At 35.7% G+C, this 20,166-nt stretch overlaps 2 protein-coding genes and 1 long non-coding RNA gene across 3 annotated transcripts; 2 read left to right on the top strand and 1 right to left on the bottom strand.

Moving 5' to 3' along the window:
• The first annotated feature begins 230 nt into the window (after positions 1–230).
• LOC118752151 (aminoacyl tRNA synthase complex-interacting multifunctional protein 1-like) lies at positions 231–1,382 on the top strand. Its single transcript, XM_036487009.1, is given in 3 exon segments — positions 231–409; positions 466–735; positions 737–1,382. Coding segments are annotated over 3 exon segments (978 nt in total). The 5' UTR covers positions 231–256; the 3' UTR covers positions 1,292–1,382.
• On the bottom strand, positions 1,374–3,098 carry LOC118752150. Its single transcript, XM_036487008.1, has 2 exons — positions 2,531–3,098; positions 1,374–2,452 (listed from the first exon to the last, which is right to left on the bottom strand). The coding sequence occupies exons 1-2, from the start codon at positions 2,726–2,728 to the stop codon at positions 1,550–1,552; spliced, it is 1,101 nt and encodes a 366-aa protein (XP_036342901.1). The 5' UTR covers positions 2,729–3,098; the 3' UTR covers positions 1,374–1,549.
• Positions 3,099–18,322: 15,224 nt separating this feature from the next.
• Positions 18,323–20,165, top strand: LOC118752154. The gene is made up of 2 exons (XR_004994641.1): positions 18,323–19,083; positions 19,301–20,165. It is a non-coding gene; the product is annotated as an uncharacterized LOC118752154 (long non-coding RNA).
• Position 20,166: the final 1 nt, after the last annotated feature.

Below are 20,166 nucleotides of genomic sequence, written 5' to 3' on the forward strand. Positions count from 1 at the left end.
GTATGGGTGTTTGGATTTTTGAAAGTTTTTCGACGCTTGGAGCTGAAGCTTAAATGATCTATGCACTGTCATTCTATTTGACATGCTTCAAGTATTATCTTACAGTCAAAGCAGTCAATGCGAATCTGTCATGTAACGTCAAGTAAAAGATTTATCTAGCATGGTTTTAATTTTTTATACGCCGCTTCGAAAAAAGTGTTTATTTTTTTCAGTGTATAATGAATTCCATAAGTTTGTAATTCACAATAGACTTGCAATGTCATTAAACCGCATTTTCGCTCTTGGAGTAGGTAGAATTCTGGCCCCTTCATTGCACCATCCAACCCAAAGATTGAAGATGCCTTCGCTGGAGGAGATTATAGCAAACAATAAGCGGAATGAGGAAATCATAAGATCCATCGCTTCCGAGGTAAAACGCTGCTTACAAATAAATTAACTATTGATCATATAACAAAAAACTTGTAGCTGGTGGCGATGCGCGTGGAATTAATGGCGCAAAAGAAACAACAATTACGCCGAGAAAACGCTTTGCTAATGCACCAAGTTGAGACGGCCCAACAGCAACTCATAGCCCTAGAGCTAAGCCACGGTAAAAAACAAATCCCATTGCCCAATACTCGCGGTCTTTGCACGGCAGCCGACGCTACTCCGAACACTGAACCGTCTGTAAAAACTGCTAAGGCAGCACCTGTTGAAACTCCACAGGCGGACCAAAAGCAAACTCCGCCAAAGGAAAAAAAAACCAAAAAAAGAAAAGATTGCAAATAACGCCAATACGAATGCCGCTTCTGAACTTCCGGTAGATGTTGGTCGACTTGATATGCGCGTTGGTAAAATTATTGAAGTGGGTCGTCATCCTGATGCGGATAGTTTATATTTGGAAAAAATTGACTGCGGAGAACCGCAGCCACGGACAGTTGTCTCTGGCTTGGTCAAGTTTGTGCCTTTAGAAGAAATGCAGAACCGCTTAGTGGTTGTACTATGTAATTTAAAACCGGCAAAAATGCGTGGAGTAACATCTGAAGCCATGGTTATGTGTGCATCAACACCTGACAAGGTTGAAGTACTAAGTCCACCTGCGGGCGCAGTTCCCGGGGATTTAGTACATTGTGAGGGCTACACACGCCAACCTGATACGCAACTTAATCCAAAAAAAAAAATATTCGAAACCTGCGCACCAGATTTAAGAACCAATGATCAGCTGATAGCATGCTATAAGGGTGCAGCTCTTCATGTGCCCGGCAAAGGAAATATTATTGCACAAACTCTGAAGAATGCAAATGTAAAGTAAATGTTTATACATACATTTTCTTCGAAGGAGGTAGTTTTCTTTTTGTAGTTAATAAAGCCATCATTTGTTAACTCAATGCAAATTACATATATCTACAAAGGTTTTATTTACTCAAGATTTCAGAAATTTACGTAAGTCGAATAAATAGGCGAAGGAAGAAACAATAAACGCAATGATAACACTATAGATGAGAAAAAATACTATACAAAAACCTCTAAAGGTATCTAGTTTGAAGCAGTCCAAAAACTCGATGCCATTTCATTGCTGCAGGGGTGGGCGTCGAAGTATGGGGTTCGGATTCGCCTCCACTACTATCGTTTTGGTCACTATGTCATATGCCGTACGATTATTTTTAAAGAAAATCATAATAAAACACATTGGGAAAAATAGGGTCATTATCAAATTTTTGCATACCGCGCGCAAAAAAGCGCGCTGGAATGTTGGCACTTCAGCTGGAAATATAAGTGCGCTAATTGGCACACGTTGAGCTTGGAAGCCCTGAAATTGTCTGGCTAATGGCGGCAGAGGTGGTTGCATGTCCGCTGGCGGTTGTAATGGATAAACCGCTTCAACATACTGAATACGCAATTTCATAGCAGCTTTTCCTGGTGTAGCGCCATTGTAAGCCGCTGTCCATATGGCCTCATAAAAACAAACTAGTATTTTTGTTAGGAGCTCAAGCATCAGAAGATCGGAAGAAAACGCTAGAAAATCCATGGATACTGTTAAAAATCCGGCGTAGTCATCATCTTCAATGGCCTTGCGCAGAGATTCTTTGTCAAGGTCAAAGCCCAAGTCCATATCAAATAAATTCATTATCGTAAATGTCACCACAATTTTTAGCACCAACAATATCATCATATCGATTATTTCTGCAACAACACGTTTCCAGAAGGGTGCAATAATATACTCGTAACCGCCTGTTCGCTGAATAAGTTCAGCTTGTACCTGATCGCTCAGAATACGGTACTGAAATAAAACTCGTCCGCGCCCACCAAGAACGTTGGCATCGGCAGCATTCAAATTTGTTGCAACACCGCCAGGTGGTATTACGCCTCCAAAGGGCATGCCTTGCTGAGTTTGGAATAATTGCGGGTAGCTATTTAATAAATACCAGGGAAAAAGGGCCATGGCATTCTGTGAGATATTGGCTTGTTTAACCTGAAAGGCAAATGAGGAAATTTCAGAAATACATATTTAATGATAAGTCAATATGTTCTAACTGAGCTAAAGACTAACCCATTCGTTGAGACTAGCAAAATATGCCTCCTTAGTAGTTAGTTCCCGTCCAGAACCGTTTTCTGCTGCTTTGGTTGTAAACGCTTCTTTCTCTTTTTCAGCATCCAGCTGCTGACCTCCCAATACGGGCGTTGAAGCCCTATTCCCAGAGTCCACTTTCGCATCTTTACTATCCTTTGCTTTATCTACTGATGACATTATTTTCTTACGCTGTCTTTGTTATGCACTACCTTGATTGCGTATTCTGTATTTAGCACAAAATGTAAGAAAATTGTTTTGATTTGTTTTTGGAATTCAATATGGACACGACACAGGTTTTAATTTTTTAGCAGGCATCAGCTGTTGGCAACTAACAATTCACAATTGTGTGTTAGATCATTTGGGCTGGATTGGAACTGAAGTAAAGTCGGCGAACCCGTTGCATTTGATATTCGGTATTACTGCTTAATTTATCTTTTAGTTCAGTTACAAAAAAAAGTGCACAAAGCATGTAAAGATCAAAACATATGCTACTTTGGTAGCTATTCAAATCCAGTGATAGCATTTCGTAAACTATACGGAAAATCGGACTACGATGTATTCAGCAATATCCCCCAATGAGATTTATGTGTTATATGTTATACAAATCTAGCCTATATGTACATAAGTACTCGTACAAACATACATACATACATTTTATTAATAATAAAATGAATTGAATACGACCCATAGCACCTACAATATCAAGTACATATTTGAGATCGATTTTAAGCGATCGTTTTCCGCTGAGTCCGACCCTCGAGTCTTTGATATGATACCTACCGACGAAGTTGTTATCGATACTAGGATGTATAGAAACTTTGCCATAAAACCTGTACTATAAACTAGAGTCCGACCGATTCCAATTTTTCTTCAGGTACCGATGCCGATGCCGATTAATCGTTTTTTGTTTTGTTTTGTACTAAAATATACTCTTTTGCACTCAATGCATTACAGGCTAACCTAATATTCGCGGCTTGCGTTTTGGTACGCACGACGTCGAATTTGTTTTTTTGCGTCACCCGAAATTGGCTTGCGTGCGTTTGCATTTGATTTCATTGAGCGAAACGTCAAATCAAAATGTCACGCAGAACAAAAATTGGAAATTGAGTTAAGGCCCGTTTACATACAACTTTGGCGTTGCGTTGGCGTTGGCGTTGGTTTGACAGAACGCACGTTAAAAGTATGCTTGCTACAATGAACGCTTGGCGGCGAATCCTTGGGCCACTAAATTAACATATTAACGACAGATAAATTAATATTTCATATCAATAATTGCATTAAAAACGATATTTCTTGCCCGCACTTGATTAAAAAGGAAAAATATTTCACATAATTTTATTTATTCGCAACAGCTGACGAGCGACGCACGCGAAAAGTTGAGAGTTGGCCATCTTTTTGCTTTGTGTTGGCGTGAGCGTTGTCGAATTTTGGCTATGTGGACGGCTGCATTTGAATTCATGTATTCATAGTCAGCTGTTGAAGCGACGCCAACGCCAACGCAACGCCAAAGTTCTATGTAAACGGGCCTTTAGCTTCATACGCACGCCGTTCCATTTCGGTTGGTCCCATACAAGTTGTATGTGCATGAGAAATTTTTGACAGTAAATTGGCGGCGTGCGTGAATATTAGGTTAGCCTGTTAGAAATTATATGCTAGGTTTGTATGCATGTATGCACATACATATTTTGACCTGATTTGGCATTTGGCATTTGTCTTTTGTTTATTTCATGTTTATTATTTTTTTGTAAAAGTCTAGCTGGTATACAACAAACACCATATACATAAATCCAGATTTTAAAATTTGTACAAAAAATAAAAAAAATTCTGCTTGTTTTCACCAAAATTTCAAACCTTTTAATCAGAATTTTGGTATGCAGTTTTGTAGACTATTTAATTCTAGTATATTGACATGCAAGTTTCAAGTTGCTATAAGATCCCGTTAATTTTTGTCAATTTTTTTTTTGCTGCCAATGTCCTCCATATAAAAGGAAATTGTCGAACATTCGAACATAATTTTGTATGGAAAAAACGTGAAACACCATCAAAAAAAAAAGAATCCATTTTTGTGAGCTGTCTGCAAATGTTTTTTGATGTTGCCCTGCAAAAATCGCGACTACTCCATGCATACGTGTAAAGAGTACTCGCTAAGGACCAAGGAATACTTCAAAATTAACCACAATTCATATAAAAAATATGGTCCAATTAACATTGCGATGTCCTAGGGCAGGACCATATACTCCATCCCTGCATTACATCAGAGTAGCACAAAACTACTCCAACATATTAACAATGGCATTGTTGTTATATTTTTTCGTTTGTACACGCTTTTGTTCTTCACTTCTCATATGCTTTTTCGAAATTAATAAAAACCAAGACAAAAATTAAAAATTACATGTTGCCTCTGACGGCATTTGAGCCCGAACATGCTGGGAGCTCACAACTAACAGCGAGCATCTCTACACGTTCAGCTACAGCCAGACATGCAAATGTGCTTTCAAATGCTCAACTTCAATCACATTTCGTTAAAACACGAGCAGTTATCGGGTAACAAACAATAAGCTGGCGCAGAGTCACGAGTTGGTCCTCTACAGCATGACAGAGGAACACTTTTGTAAGTACTCCAATATACCACAAATGGACTACATGGTCCAACGATTTTTGCAGGGTGGCAGTTGTCTGTCGCTTCAACTGAACATATGAAAAGAAAATCCAAAGAATCGGCGAAAAAAGGCCGATGCCGATGCTTAATTTTGTGCCGATACTAGCCGATGCTGATGCCGATTAATCGGTCGGACTCTACTATAAACGTTTGGTTGTAAACTAGGGCTGCCAGATATCTCTGTTGCCAAACCGGGACAATTTAGGGAGGGCCTCTCGCTCCCTTCTATTTCATTTCGACGTGCGAAAGGATGTGGGGAGATTTTATTTCGACAGACAAAAACAAAAACATAAAAACATGAGATCATGAGGTCATTACAACGTACGCCAACAAAACAAAACAACTTATCACAACTAAAGCACAGAGAATTTTTTACAATGCATGAACCTTTTTTATTCTTTATAAAAATACAGTTTATACTAAATATATGAAAAAACATTAAAATTGTTAAACTTTGTGCTAAACTCGGGAAAATTCAATAAATTTGCATACAAATTTGCAACATTCTAATCAGACTTTTTATAAAAATGTTTAAAATGAAGTTTTGCAGCCCATTAAATTTTAGTTGATTTTTGGTATTGTTTTTACTGAGTTTCTTCCATACAAACTATGTTTGATAATTCTTTTTATATGGAAGACACTGTCAGCAAAAAAATAAATACTAAAAATTAGGGATGTGCCGGATATAGATTTTGCCGGATAACCGGATTCCGGATATCCTGTAAAAAATAACAACCGGAATCGGATATCCGATCGGATATCCGGTAGACTGCTGCCCTTAATAAATTTCACAATATTGTTTTTTGCCGGCTCGAGTTCACCTCGACCTCCGCACCGTTTTTGATGCTACAGAATTTACCACTTCGAAAACACAATTACGCACACATCTGTGCGATGCTATCGCAGTGAAAAATAGCATCTTATAAACAAACAAAAAACAATCTTCATCAAATTCTTTGCTTTTGAACAATCAAGATGTTTTATTTTCTTACGTTAATTTTTGTTTAAATTATACAGAACCCGCCTATTAACCTTTTTCGTTTCCGAACGCGTAGGTCTGCAATTTCGGCACGACGAAATGAAGAGCTATGAATGTTCCAATAAATAGTTGCGGCATTGTTGTAATTTTTTCAGATTCGCACCGTCAGAATCGCACATGTGTGTTGATGCCTTATATGGACCTTACATGGTCACATTGTTTGATCAAACTGTCTTCTGTGTAATTAGATGGTTTAACTTACACACTTCAAAAAACCCATCAAATTTCAGTTTTTCGTTTTGGATGAAGTTGAAGAGAAGCTTAAGAAACCCTTGTATTCATTTGTTAATACTAATACTAAGTCGTATACTTTTTCCTTGTTCAACTATGTGTTTTTATTTAAATTGTTGTGTAAAAAATTGTTTAATTTGAACTTTGACCCTTAATAACTTTTGTAATTGTTGTTACCGCAAAAAAATAAATATACCGTTATACTCACCGCAATTATCTCTATCGATCCCCGTATGTTTTTTTTTTTTTATACCCGAGCGCACTTGTGCACAAGGGTATTATAACTTTGTTCACATAACGGTTGTTTGTAACAGGCAAAACGAATCGAGATAGATATAGACAAATGTATACATAAATGATCAGAATGAAAAGAGAAATCGATTAAGCGGTGACTGTCTGTCCGTCCGTCCGTCCGTCCGTCTGTCCGTCTGTGCACACGATAAGTCGAGTAAAAATTGAGATATCGTAACGAAACTTGGTACGTGGACTTCTTTTGGGCATAGGACGGATGGTATTGAAAATGGGCGAAATCGGACAATAACCACGCCTACCTCCCATATAACGGTAATTTTCAGAAATACGAAAAGTGCGATATTTTAGTAACTACTGAAGATAATTCACTCAAAATTGATATTTACAATGAGTTTTAGACGAAAAATAAGAATATTAAAAAATTTTGGCAAATGGGCGTAGCCACGCCTACTTATGGTTACATGTGTATATCTTGGTAACCGCTGCACCAATTTCTTCCAAACTTGGCACAGTTGTTGGCCCTGCTACAGCATACCACATCGCCGAAAATTTTTAAAATCGGACAATAACCACGCCCACATCCCATATAACGGTAATTTAGAAAAATACGAAATCCTCGATAAATCAGTAAATATTAAAGCTAATTTATTCAAAATTGATGGTTGCAACAATTTTTTACCAAGAAATACGTTTATGATACAATTTTGGAAAATGGGCGTGGCACCGCCCACTTATGATCACATATATGTATCTCGCTAACCGTTCTAGCAATTTGAACCAAACTCGGTATGGTTATTGTGCTTGCCACATAAAAGCAAAGCGTTGAAAATTATTGAAATCGGACTAAAATTACGACCGCTTTTCATATAACGGTATATTTCAGAAATGCTTGAACCTGCAATATTTCGAAATTTAAGGACGCTAATTTACTTAAAATTTATACACCCCGGCTTATCGTGTAGCGGTAGCTTTCGGAAAGGTGGAAAACATATATTTAATAATTGCGCCGGGTATTTAATGTTCGGCTCCGCCCGAACTTAGACTTTCTTACTTGTTTTAATTTGAGAATCGGAGCTATTCTGCATTTATGACCAAATTTTGCTCAACTTCTGTATATTTGACAGAAATGCAACTCTGAGAAATTACGCACGCAAATTGATTTCGGTTAATCAAATGTGAAAAACTTGCGTGCGTGCGTAGAAGGACTCACGCCGGTAATATTAGGTTGAGCTGTTAGAAACTCAATACACGTCACACATATAGTACATACAAAATTTCACTAAACCCTTTACTATTGCAACATTTTGTGACCCACGTTTCAAAACTCGGGTTTTTTCTGACGCCAATAAAGTTAAAAACTGGGTTGTTGATGAACTAATTCGAAATTATAAATCAGTTAGCATGGAGAAACCAGTTGAATCATATGAAAAATGTCAAACTATAGTGAAAGCTTCCATCGAAGATCGAGCTCACGAGGATATTTGGCAATGCTTTGAGATAATCGCCAACGGCTCTGATGCTGATTCTAGTGTTTCTAGTGATATGGATAGCCAAACGATTGGTAGACAAGGCAGCGAACTTACAAGAAAAAAGGCAGCGATTTATGAACTAGAAATAGAGAAATATTTGCAGCTACCTCTTATATCCAGACAAGAAGATCCCTTAACTTGGTGGAAGTATACCGCAAAGAATTTCCAAATTTGTTTACACTGGCAATGAAGTATCTCTGCGCGCCACCTTCCTCAGTGAACTCGGAAAGAGTATTTAGAGCATCGAGTAACATTTATGTTGAAAATCGAAATAGGTTGTTGCCCGATAATGCGGAAATTCTTCTTTTCATAATGAAAAATATACAAATTGTTAACATTGATTACTAATTAGATACTATTAAATTGGATTACAAAACTAAAAAATCTGGGTTAAATTTCTAAATTGAATCTTCTATAATCGATATCCGGAATCCGGCCGGATATTAGCCAGTATCCGGCCGGATAACCGGATAACCAAAAAACGGCCGGATAGGCCGGATTCCGGATATCTACCGGATACCCGGCACATCCCTACTAAAAATCAACGAAATTTGCTGGCAACTTCAGACTTGCACTTTATTAATTGGCTCAAAAGCTACATTTTAAAAATTTGTCTATAAGATCTGATTAAAGAGCCTCCGAGCCAATAATTTAGTACGGCGTTGTACTTATAAGTACTCTAGGTTTCATGAAAGAAAAAGATATAAGTACAAGATAACATTAAAATATCAGTCATATTTTTCGTTGCTGTAAACTTGTTTCAAAACTTCTGTCTTTTCCTTAATATAATTGTAAAACTCTGTGCACGTCATTTTGAACGTATTTAGGTACATATCGATAGCTGAGTGGAATATCGACCTATCTCGGCAGCCAGTTCGAAAACGCCCTATCTCAAAGAACGCCCTACTTCAGAATTTGATTGAAAAACGCCCTAATTCAGAATATTATTGAAAAATACCCTACCTCAGAATTTGGTTGAATAACGCCCTATCTCAGAATTCGGTTCAAAAACGCCCTATCTCAAAGGAAAATACATTGAAAATAAGTTGGGATAGGGCGTTACAACGCGTTTTTCCCTTAGTATAGTGATTTTTGAACTTTTATTAAAATTTGTGCAAGCAAATCAAAAACCGGGACTCTAAAACGAAACACGGGACATTTTAAGGTTGGACCGGGACACCGGGACAAATAGTCTAAAACCGGGACATGTCCGGGAAAACCGGGACGTCTGGCAGCCCTATTGTAAACGCTTCTTTCTCCTTTTCAGCATTCAGCTGCTGACCTCCCAATACGGGCGTTGAAGCCCAGAGTCCACTTTCGCATCTTTCCTGTCCTTTGCTTTATCTACTGATGACATTATTTTCTTATACTGTCTTTGTTATGCACTACCTTGATTGCGTATTCTTTATTTAGCACAAAATAATAATGAATCGCATTGTCCGAAATGTAATGTGTATTAACTGCAATATTTTGCAATTATGCATGTTTTAAAAAACAATCTATAATGTCATCAATTTCTATTTTAGTAAAGACCTATATTAACTATTACTATTAACTAACCAACAAGTAAGTTATATAAAAGGAACAAAAACGAACGAATGTCGACTGGCAGTAGATAAACGACTATTAAGCGATTATCGATTATCGATGCTATTGCGAGAGTCGCTTTTACAGGGAATCTACATGCTTTAACTTTCACAGGTGATTAGTTGAACCAAAAGTTAAACGAAAGTAGGCAGCCGCCCAACTTCATTGAAAGCGATTAGTTGAAAGGCCGTTTACACCAGGCGATTGTTGCATTCAACTAAAAATCGCCTGAAAAATCGCCTCATGTAAATTCCCTATAATTGCTCAATTTGCGACTGTGAATACTTTTTAATAGCTCATCCTTCTATTGCTGTTTTTTAGTCGTTGGAGTTTGCGTTTATAAAATTTACATGAGAAAGTGGTACTATAATGTATAAAAAGTAAGTCAATTGAACTGGAAGTTGTAAAAAATTGTGAAATATACATATGTATGCATGTGTGTGAATTACAGATCAAAAATTATAATCAACAAAAGGCAACTTGCGCGGTTGGTCGTGATGATACAGGAGAGTGAGGACATAGGGGAGGAAGCTCTGATTCTATTGGGAAAGATACATATACAATATTTCTTGTGCATATAACTCGGGCTACGCAATCCACAGTCTTTTTACGAAGAACCAACATCAAAAGTTTACAAAAAACTGCATAATTTATTAATTGACTAGTGCTCGGAAATTTGAAATCTTTATTTTAAATTAAAGTTGAATTCTTTGACTACATTTGTATGTTAAAGTTTTTAAACTCGGGTCACGCGTTTGGAAACAAATACCCAACATCATTGTACAAATATACCGTACCGTATTTCTTAAACTTTCATAAAGTTTATTAATGAGGAAAACAGCTTTTCGTGCAAATCATGTAAAGCCCGTGAAGCATCGGGAACGCAACTTCTATTTATAAAACTCACATATGTACATACACTTCAGCTTCCAATTCCAAGGGATCCGATGAATCTCGCAATTCTCTCCTTGCTTTAGCCAACTTTACTAATCTATTAGCTTCTCCATCATCTTCCTCATCACTAAACCATATTTCAACTGTGTCCATTTTTTTTAAATTTTATAATAAAAGCAATTATTTTAAATATGATGTAAATAAAACACTTAAGAAACAAATGTAAACAAACAAACACCTGTTTACAATTCTGTCAACCATTCACAATAGTAGAAATTTTTATCGATCAAGTTACACAATAGCAAAATAAAAGATGAACGACTCGATCGACAAATTTCGACAAAAGTCGACACTCCCAATAGGGACCTAAATCTAAAACAAATAACCGCTTAATGTGAGAAAAAATTAACAAGGGAGGTGACAATAAGTAACAAACTGAAATAAAACTATAAAATTTGGAGTTTATTTCTACAATATTTCCATGATGCTGTGGGTTTGTGTGTGAGAGCTGTGGGTTTTGTCACTTACTTGATTAAAGCGCTGTTCTGTAGAAATAAAAATGCCAACCTCTAATGCGGTCCTCATCTGCGTATTCCCTGCATTCAGGTTTTAGGTGAATTACAATTTTGGTACCATGGGCCACGCCATCCGCCTCTTGAATTTCATATGAACCAGATCCATCAGATGCCCACCTCAATCCCTGTGAATTAACCTTCGAAGAGCGCGTAAATTCTTCTACTTTGTCAGCAACCATACAAGCAGAATAGAATCCAACACCGAATTGCCCAATAATATTCAATGAATACCAACACCTTTTTCTTTCACTTGCTGTAGAAACTTTTTGGAGTCACTTCGGGCTATCATACCCAAATTGTGTATAAGCTCTTCCCGTGTCATGCCTATACCGGTATCCTGGCATATGTAGTTTTGTCAAAACTTTCAATTATTTATTCACAAATCCTATCGATGTAGTCAGGTTTATTGTCAGGATTACCAATTAACTCGGGATTGCATCAAAATTCCGTCGTATTGGCGAGTTCGCAACAATCTGTTGATCCGATGCAGATTAACGTTTTCTCTTCTTTGTTTGGTACCAGTTGTTTCGCAATGTGGTTGCAGGCTTTTTGTCGGCAAATGTATTTCTTCAGCTTCAGCCGAGCCGCCTTTCTTTACGAGAAAATTTTTGGGTTTTGCTCCAGTATTTCAAGTTCAAATTTACAGTATTCTTTATAATTTGACTAATTCGCAGACAATTCTGATTTTGTGGTGAAATCTTTGGTATATTTATGTAGTTTTAGTTTGCGAGAATAGAAACCAGAAAGGTGTTGATAGTATGAATTTTTGATTTTCACAGGAACATTGTTCTGGATGCCAGCCAACGTTTCATCAGAAAGGTAGCTCAGTGTATTATGTATCGAGGATTACCAATTAACTCAGGATTACATCAAAATTCTGTCATTATATAATAAATCAGGGTTAGTGTCAGGATTACCAATTAACTCAGGATTGCATCAAAATTCCAAATCAAATCAAAAATCAAGATTCGCAGCCAGAAATTTATTCTCGTTTTCCACAAAAAAATACGACCGGTACGAACTATCGTACAGTTTGAGGTTTTTTCGCAGCGTATTATACTCTTGGTCTATTGTATATTTTGGTTTTTTCTTTCAGACCATTAGCCTAATTTGCGATTCATAGTTCAAATGTTTGCAAGCAAAATAAGAAGTGGAAATTTATGTAGATAAACAATTAAATAATAATAATTGATAAATTTACTTGATTTTGAAATTTGAGTGCTTTATCTAGTGAGTGAGTGCTTTATCTATAATATGAGTTATTATTAGTAACTCGCTTTCAAAAGTAAATAAAATTTGCTGTTGGTTATTCGATATTTCTTTAATAAATAATTTGCACGCTTCACCGAAATGGAAGCGAACAATAATTCAAGTTTACTATAATAATAATCAAAATTAAAGAAAACCAGAATATTTTCACTTCCGACTCATCAGCCCTGTTCTGCAATCCGATTCGAATCGGAATCGGATTTGTTTCCGATTGTTGGTGTTCTGCATTCCGACAATCGGAAATTATTTCCGATTCCGCCTTGTTCTACATTTCGATCCACTTCGAATCGGAATTCTATCGGAAATTTGATGTTCTGCATTTCGATTATCGGAAATGTTCCGATCAAATGTTGGCTAAGAAAAATAAGAAATGGAAATTTATGTACAATCGAAAGCAGCCGGCACCTTAAGCACAATCGATTGATTTTCGGCACTATTTTGGCGTATTTCAGCCGCGAATTTTAAATTTAAGAGTTATATTTAAATACAGAAGTGGAAATTTATGTAGTGTCTTAATTCCTTGCAGATTAACTCGCGTGATAACAGCGAGACAGTGCCGCAGCAGAAATAGTAAGCCTTTCCGCCGCAAATTTAAAATTTAATGGGCTTATTCATAAAAAATAAAGTAGCTTTAAAAAAGGTTTATAAACTGAAAAATGTATGAAAACGTCATTTTATAAAGCTCTTTAAACCTACTTTATTTTTTATGAATAAGGCCATAAGAATATATCTAGCGTAGGTAAGAAAAATTTACTTAACTCATTGGTAATATATTAACAATTTTTTTTATTCTTAATTCCCTGCAGATTAACTCGCGTGACAACAGCGAAGCAGAATAAGCCTTTCCGCTGCGAATTTAGAATTTAAGGATTTAGGTAAGCATAGTAGTTAGTATAGTAGAACCCATCTGAAATTTATGTATGTACTGCCAACCAGTCACTTTTTAATCTAATAAATTAAACTATAATTTTTTATTCTTAATTGCAACAAAGATATTAAATTAAAGAGGTTTGAGAAAGGTAACTGGTGGAAATATTTTTGAGAATTGCCACCGACCATGATCAACAGCTTGTCCACAGCACGGAGCGGAAACTAGAGCTTTCCGCCTGCCACACATTCAAAGTAATGATTTCGGGAACATGGATCGGAAACTCGTTCTTTCCAACCATGTTCAACAGCTTGTTCATAGCGCGGAGCGGAAACCCTAGCTTTCCGCCTGCCACACATACAAAGTAATGTCTTCGGGAACATGGTTCGGAAACTCGGCCTTACCGACCTTGATCAACAGCCTGTCCGCAGCGCGGAGCGGAAACTAGGTCTTTCCGCCCGCCGCACACAAAAGTAGACTGAAGACTAGGCCTCGCCAGCCACCAAACCTGCTATTTTATGCTGTTATTATTATTATTATTATTATTATTATTATTATAAATTACTATGTATCAGAGCTGTAAAATGATTGAATCAATAGGATCTGCATTCACTCGACATTCTTTTCAAAATTTTGATTGTTTGTTTGTATAAAAAAAGCCTCATTCCTGAGTGGCTTGAAATGCTTGGAAACAAATAAACTGTGTTGTGTTTTTGAATGGTAGATTGACATTCAGTATGGAATGTGAATGTAACAGAAGCATTCCCACACACACATGATTGTATATTTAAAATGAATGCACACGTTTTTACCATTCAGTACTAATACTTTTTTCCCAGGGTTGATATATTTTATACTTTAAAATTTAAACATATCTGGAATTGAAAAAAAAAAACATATATGTATACGTATGTATGTATTTCAACGCGTATGTATAGACGTTTTCTGACATTAACCCATGGCTAATGACTGGTGCGAAATCAGTCCAAACAAACATCGCAACCGTCGAGCACAAAAGACACATCTTGATACATACATTTACATATATTAGATTCGAAACTAGTGAACTGTATATAGAAATATAAAACAGTGTCAATAGAATTGAATTTTTAAAACTCTTGCTTGAAAAAACTTAAGAATTTCATTACCGGCATCTGCCCCTTCGTATTATAGACTTTTAGAACTATAAAAGGTCTATTCTGCACGTAACCGAAGATTTTGTAACCGGAAAATTTTATTACCAAAAAATGTTACCTGTTCATGTCACCGCGATTCTAGGAACGTTGGTAAAGCTATATATTCAGCAATTCAGCCATGAAGACTTGTGGAAATTCTGGCATTGCATATTTCACGGGGCGGGGCAATATTTTGTTACCAGCTTATGAGATGGTAACAAAATTTACCGGTTACAAGAGTACACCAATTGCGAAAAGAGTTTAAAAATTGATTGTAGACATTTTTTCGCAGAATATATGTATATATAAATTTAATTTATATGATTTTTTTTCGATTAATTTTTTTCTTCAGTTCTCAAATTTGAAAACTTTCAAAACGAAATTTTATAAGGGTTCTTGTTTTCTTTAAAGAGGGGTTGAGGAGTTACATTGTAAAATTTTTTTTATTAATTATTAATTAAAAGGTGTACTATTTAAACATATTTACTACGCACTTCTGCAGTAGGGTACTATAACTTTTCTCACGTAACGGATATTTGGAACAACCAAAATTGAGATAGATATATACTACATTTATGTACGTATGTATGTATATACCGTAAATGCCCAGAATAAAAAGAGAAGTTGATTAGTCCATCTCCGTCTGTCTCTCTGTCCGTTTGTTTGTGTACACGATAACTCTAGGAAAAGTTGAGATATCGGAAGAAAATTCGGTACGCGGGTTTCCCTTTATGCAGGGCAGAAGCGTTTTGAAAATACAAAAATTAAACAATAACCTGGTCCCTCCCATAAAACGGTCATTTCGAAAAATTCAAAAAATTCAATATTTTCTTAATTGCAGAAAACAAATTGCTAAAAAACTCACATGTTTATTATTATACATTAGTGAAAAATGGGACATATTTCTAACTTTTGAAATCAATTTGCTCAAAACATACATTTAGAATAACTTTTTAAGAAATAATTACACCCGAGCGCATTTGTGCACATGGGTATTATAACTTTGTTCGTATAGCGGTTGTTTGTTGTATAGCCCTTCAGGTTAATAAAGATTGTAGAAAACGATTTTTGCTTGTGTGTGGTCCCGTTTGATTCCCAAAATTGGAAGGAACTGATTTTTTCAAATTGCAAATCCTAATAAATAAATTATTTCTAAAATAGGTTACAGCAGACAATATTTAATCATTTTTTATTAATATACCGACACCTGATTGGAAGATCGACCTATCTCGGCAGCCAATTCAAAAACGCCCTAACTCAGAAAACTTTTTATGAAAGTCTTACTTCAGAATTTGGTTGAAGAACGCCCTATCTCAAATGAAAATATATTGAAAATATGCCGAGATAGGGCATTTTTGAACCGCATTCTGAGATAGGGCGTTCTTCAACAAAATTCTGGAATAGGGTGTTCTAGAACAGTTTTTTGAGATAGGGAGTTTTCGAACTGGCTGCCGAGATAGGTCGATCTTCCAATCAGGTGTCGGTACATTAATAAAAAATGATTAAATATTGTCTGCTGTAACCTATTTTAGAAATAATTTATTTATTAGGATTTGCAATTTGTAGTTTTGATGTTAACAAACAAACCAAAACTTAGGTTAAAAAGCGTGCTCAATGAAATGGGTATAAATTCTTAAATATTGCACTTTCGGAAAAGGATGTTAATGAAAATAGAGACCAACGAATTTTGTTAAATATTTTTTTGTTGGAAATGTTGATAATTTGTGGCTTATTGTAAATGAAAAAACCTCCACAAACCAACAAATTCGATTTTCGAATCTTCATTAACTGCTTGGCCCAATAGCGACGAAAAAAAGTACGAAGAAATTTGTATCAAAAATTTTTATAATTAAATAATGAAATGTATATGTATGTCTAAAGTTAGAACCAGAAGCTCTTAAATTTGTTAGTTTATATTAACTTATATATGTATGTACTAATTTATGCATTATGCATTATTAATGGTATATTGGTAACACTTATTTGGAAAGCTGACAATTTTCTAAACAGAGATGTTAAAATCATTAATAATTTATATTTTTCATAATGACATTCTAACGACACGTTCACTAAAAAATATTTCTCCAATTAATATTTTTTATTCTTATAAATCCTTGTACAAATTTAAGTGAAAAAAACTGATAATAACGCTCTATTAACTATTTTTCGTGTTGAAATTTTGCAGTCTTTTTAATAAAATGCAACCTGGCGTATTTTTCAGTGGGTTTTGTGTGTTCAAAATATTTATATCAACTGATTGGTACTGAGTGGATGTGTGCACACATAGCAAAAGCTGCATTCATCTGAGTGCTTATTAAGTGTTAAAAGTGAATCGTTCGTCATTCAATTTTTTCAATCTTTCTTTGAATATGGAAATGTGTGCAATCGTATCTACTTTGAGTGAATGTAGAATTGGAAAACAATAAGCCGCATTATTCAATAAGGGAGAATTCAATGAAAACATAATAATATAAAATTGATGATTTTTAATTTCAAATGATTTCACAGTTTTACAGCTCTGCTATGTATGTATATATATACTGGACCAAAATGAGGTAAAAAAATAAAGCAAAACTGAAAGATCTTTTTCTCAGAACAAAATTTGTGTTTGAAGTGCAGATGTAAAACCTATTTGAGAAAATGGCCCTAAGTCAAGTAATTAGAAAACTTCGTTTACAATTTTTGCAACAGCACTAAAACATATTAGGGGTATTCTCGAAGTCTTGCACGTTGCACGGATTGCACGAAATGCAAAAATACTATTCCAAATTTCGAAGAGTACGAGAGCACCCCATTGAAAGGTGGCAGCATACTTGGGTTGCAAGCAGCGAAGATATGTATCAAATACAATAACAAGAGACAACAAAAAAAAAATTAAGTGAGCGAGATGAGAGCAATGAGAGAAATATGTAGCAATTCCAACAACAAAACAACTAGCACAGGGTCGTATTTATCTTGCTATGCTATTTTGCAAAATATATACATGGGTTTCGACGTTGCATATTTTGCAGCGATAGGAAATGTTGTTTCCCATGTATTTTATTGTTGTGTGTATGCAAGTTATGCAATCCATGCAATCCGTGCTACGTGCAATGGCTTTGCAAGATTTGGAGAATACCCCTATTGTACTTTGGCGTTATGTGTACAGTGGCCATTCGTACCGATTTTGGCGGGACAGTGCCGATTTTGAGAAAATTGTCCCGTCATGCGACCGTCATTGCTAATAAATTAACTTAAAATTGTTTATTCTTGGTTCGAAACAGCGTTCGTGAAAACCACGATAAAGTAAAGCAACAGAAATTGAGAAATTGTGGCCATGAGTCGGAAAAGGCCACTTGACGAAAAAGAAAGTAATAAAACAACCTGTACCGTAGTAAAAAAAGCTCTACGATTATCATGTAAAAATTTCCATGTATATGATCAAATACAAAAGGATGTGGAGGAGATGTCGTCTCTATTCATCGAGCTATCAAGATACATTCACTTTACCTTGATGAAACGTTGGGAACAACAAAACTTTGAACCCATAAATTTTCTGGACTGTTATTACCATCTAATGGTAAAGAAAAAACCAAAATATACAATAGACCAGGAGTATAATATGCTGCGCAAAAACCTCAAATTGTACGATAGTTCGTATCGGCCGAATTTATTTGTGGAAAACGCGAATAAATTTCTAACAATATTCCACAACAATATTTGGATGCACGGTTGTACTCGGCTCAGAAAATATTTCAAATTTGAAGAAGACAAAAAAAGGTATATAATACACTGAGCTACCTATTCGATAAAAATTCCAAAAATAGCCCAGATGAAGCGGTACTTGAACGTATGCGTACCGATTTAAAATGGAACGGGAAAAAGCTACACGAAATAGAGAATGTCAAACTATTTTGGTCGTCCATAGAATTATTTTATAACCTGCAACGGTATAATGAAATCAAAGAAATACAAAATTTTTCATTGATACCACAACTAAAACACGGTTTACATCACGTCAGATACGATCGATTTGCGTTCCATCAACTATTGTGTCGATTAAAATTATTCAAAGGACCATTTTCTTCCTTCGATAAAAGTGAATTTGGAAAGTATTTTAAAATTCCTTCAACGTGCACTAAAACGTTTTCATCCTTACAAACTGATGGCATCTCCATTTCATTTTGTATGGAAAAGCAAATAAAAATACAAAACGAAACTAAGCTAGTGAAAAAGAGAAAACTTAAAGAAAAAGAAACGGATCGTACAGGAGATATACCCCACTATTCTAACAGAGTCACAAAACTTAGCTCATCACTGTTGTGATTTCCAGTGCGCCGAGAAATGTGTCACAAAAAATTCGATTTTGAGTGCTAGAAAAATACACAAAAATTTAAAAAATTGAATTGAAGCGTCATATTTTTTGAGCGGCAAGCTTTGAGGCGCGGTAGAAATCACAGCAGTAATGAGCTAAAGTTTGTGACTTTGTTAGAATACGGCTGTTAATAAAAATACGTGCAACAAAATATGAAAATAAAATTGGCCTAGATCCTGGGTGTCGGCTAATTTTAGCTGGCATCCAGAACAATGTTCCTGTGAAAATTAAAAATTCGTACTATCAACACCTTTCTGGTTTCTATTCTCGCAAAATAAAACTAAATAAATATACGAAAGATTTCACCACAAATTCAGAATTGTCTGCGAATTCGTCAAATTTTAAAGAATATTGTAAATTTGAACTTGAAATACTGGAGCAAAAACAAAAAATAGCCTCGCAAAGAAAGGTGGCTCGGCTGAAGCTGAAGAAATACATTTGCCGACAAAAAGCCTGCAACCAAGTTGCGCAACAACTGGTACCAAACAAAGAAGAGAAAACTTTAATCTGCACCAAACTCACCAATGCGCGTATATAGGCGAGTACCTAATCGCCTACTAATCGCAGCTTTAAGACAACGAACAGCAGACATTCTAATGGTTAACGAATTCAGAACAACCAAACTTTGCGCAAAATGTTACAACGTAAGCCTGACGTCCAAATCGCCACACAGGTACCAGTTTTGTCCAAACTGCCGTACTTGCTGGAATCACGACGTCAATGCTGGGAAAAACATTCTCTACCTGGGAGAGTCTATCATTAACCAAGAACAATTAGAATTTTCACAAATAAGATGTCATTATTTCATTTATGGCGCAAAATATGTACATCTGACTGGCAACAGTTTAACTTATGATACTATAAACAATTGTAAGTTGATAAAAAAGTTGTAATACACCCCTCCCTAGCCTCGCAAATATCAGAAAAAAGCACGAACCACACCCACTTCTTAGTTTTTTTTAGCTTAACGGGTCGTATTCTGCACTTATGCATTTTTTAACACCTCCGAATGGATTTCTGCCTTAAAAAAGGCATCTCATAAAGTCTATTTGCTGTTCGGAGGCGTCGTAAGACTGTAGGTCCCTCCATTTGTGTCACAAGATCACGACGCAGCACCAAAATATTATTATTATTATACAAGTAAATTTCGTCAATAAAACCAGTGTTTATTTTTTAGATTTAT

The sequence above is a fragment of the Rhagoletis pomonella genome, unplaced genomic scaffold (assembly GCF_013731165.1).
Source record: "Rhagoletis pomonella isolate Grant_MI unplaced genomic scaffold, Rhpom_1.0 Rhpom_scaffold_01261, whole genome shotgun sequence".
In the NCBI taxonomy this organism is placed as follows: domain Eukaryota; kingdom Metazoa; phylum Arthropoda; class Insecta; order Diptera; family Tephritidae; genus Rhagoletis; species Rhagoletis pomonella.

What these genes read in the sequence shown, in the direction of transcription:
- LOC118752150 (XM_036487008.1), bottom strand. Translation starts at nt 2,728, where the DNA reads ATGTCATCAGTAGATAAAGCAAAGGATAGTAAAGATGCGAAAGTGGAC. An exon ending in TTGCTAGTCTCAACGAATGG is followed by an intron (nt 2,453 to 2,530) that starts GTTAGTCTTTAG and finishes TTTGCCTTTCAG; the next exon opens with GTTAAACAAGCCAATATCTC.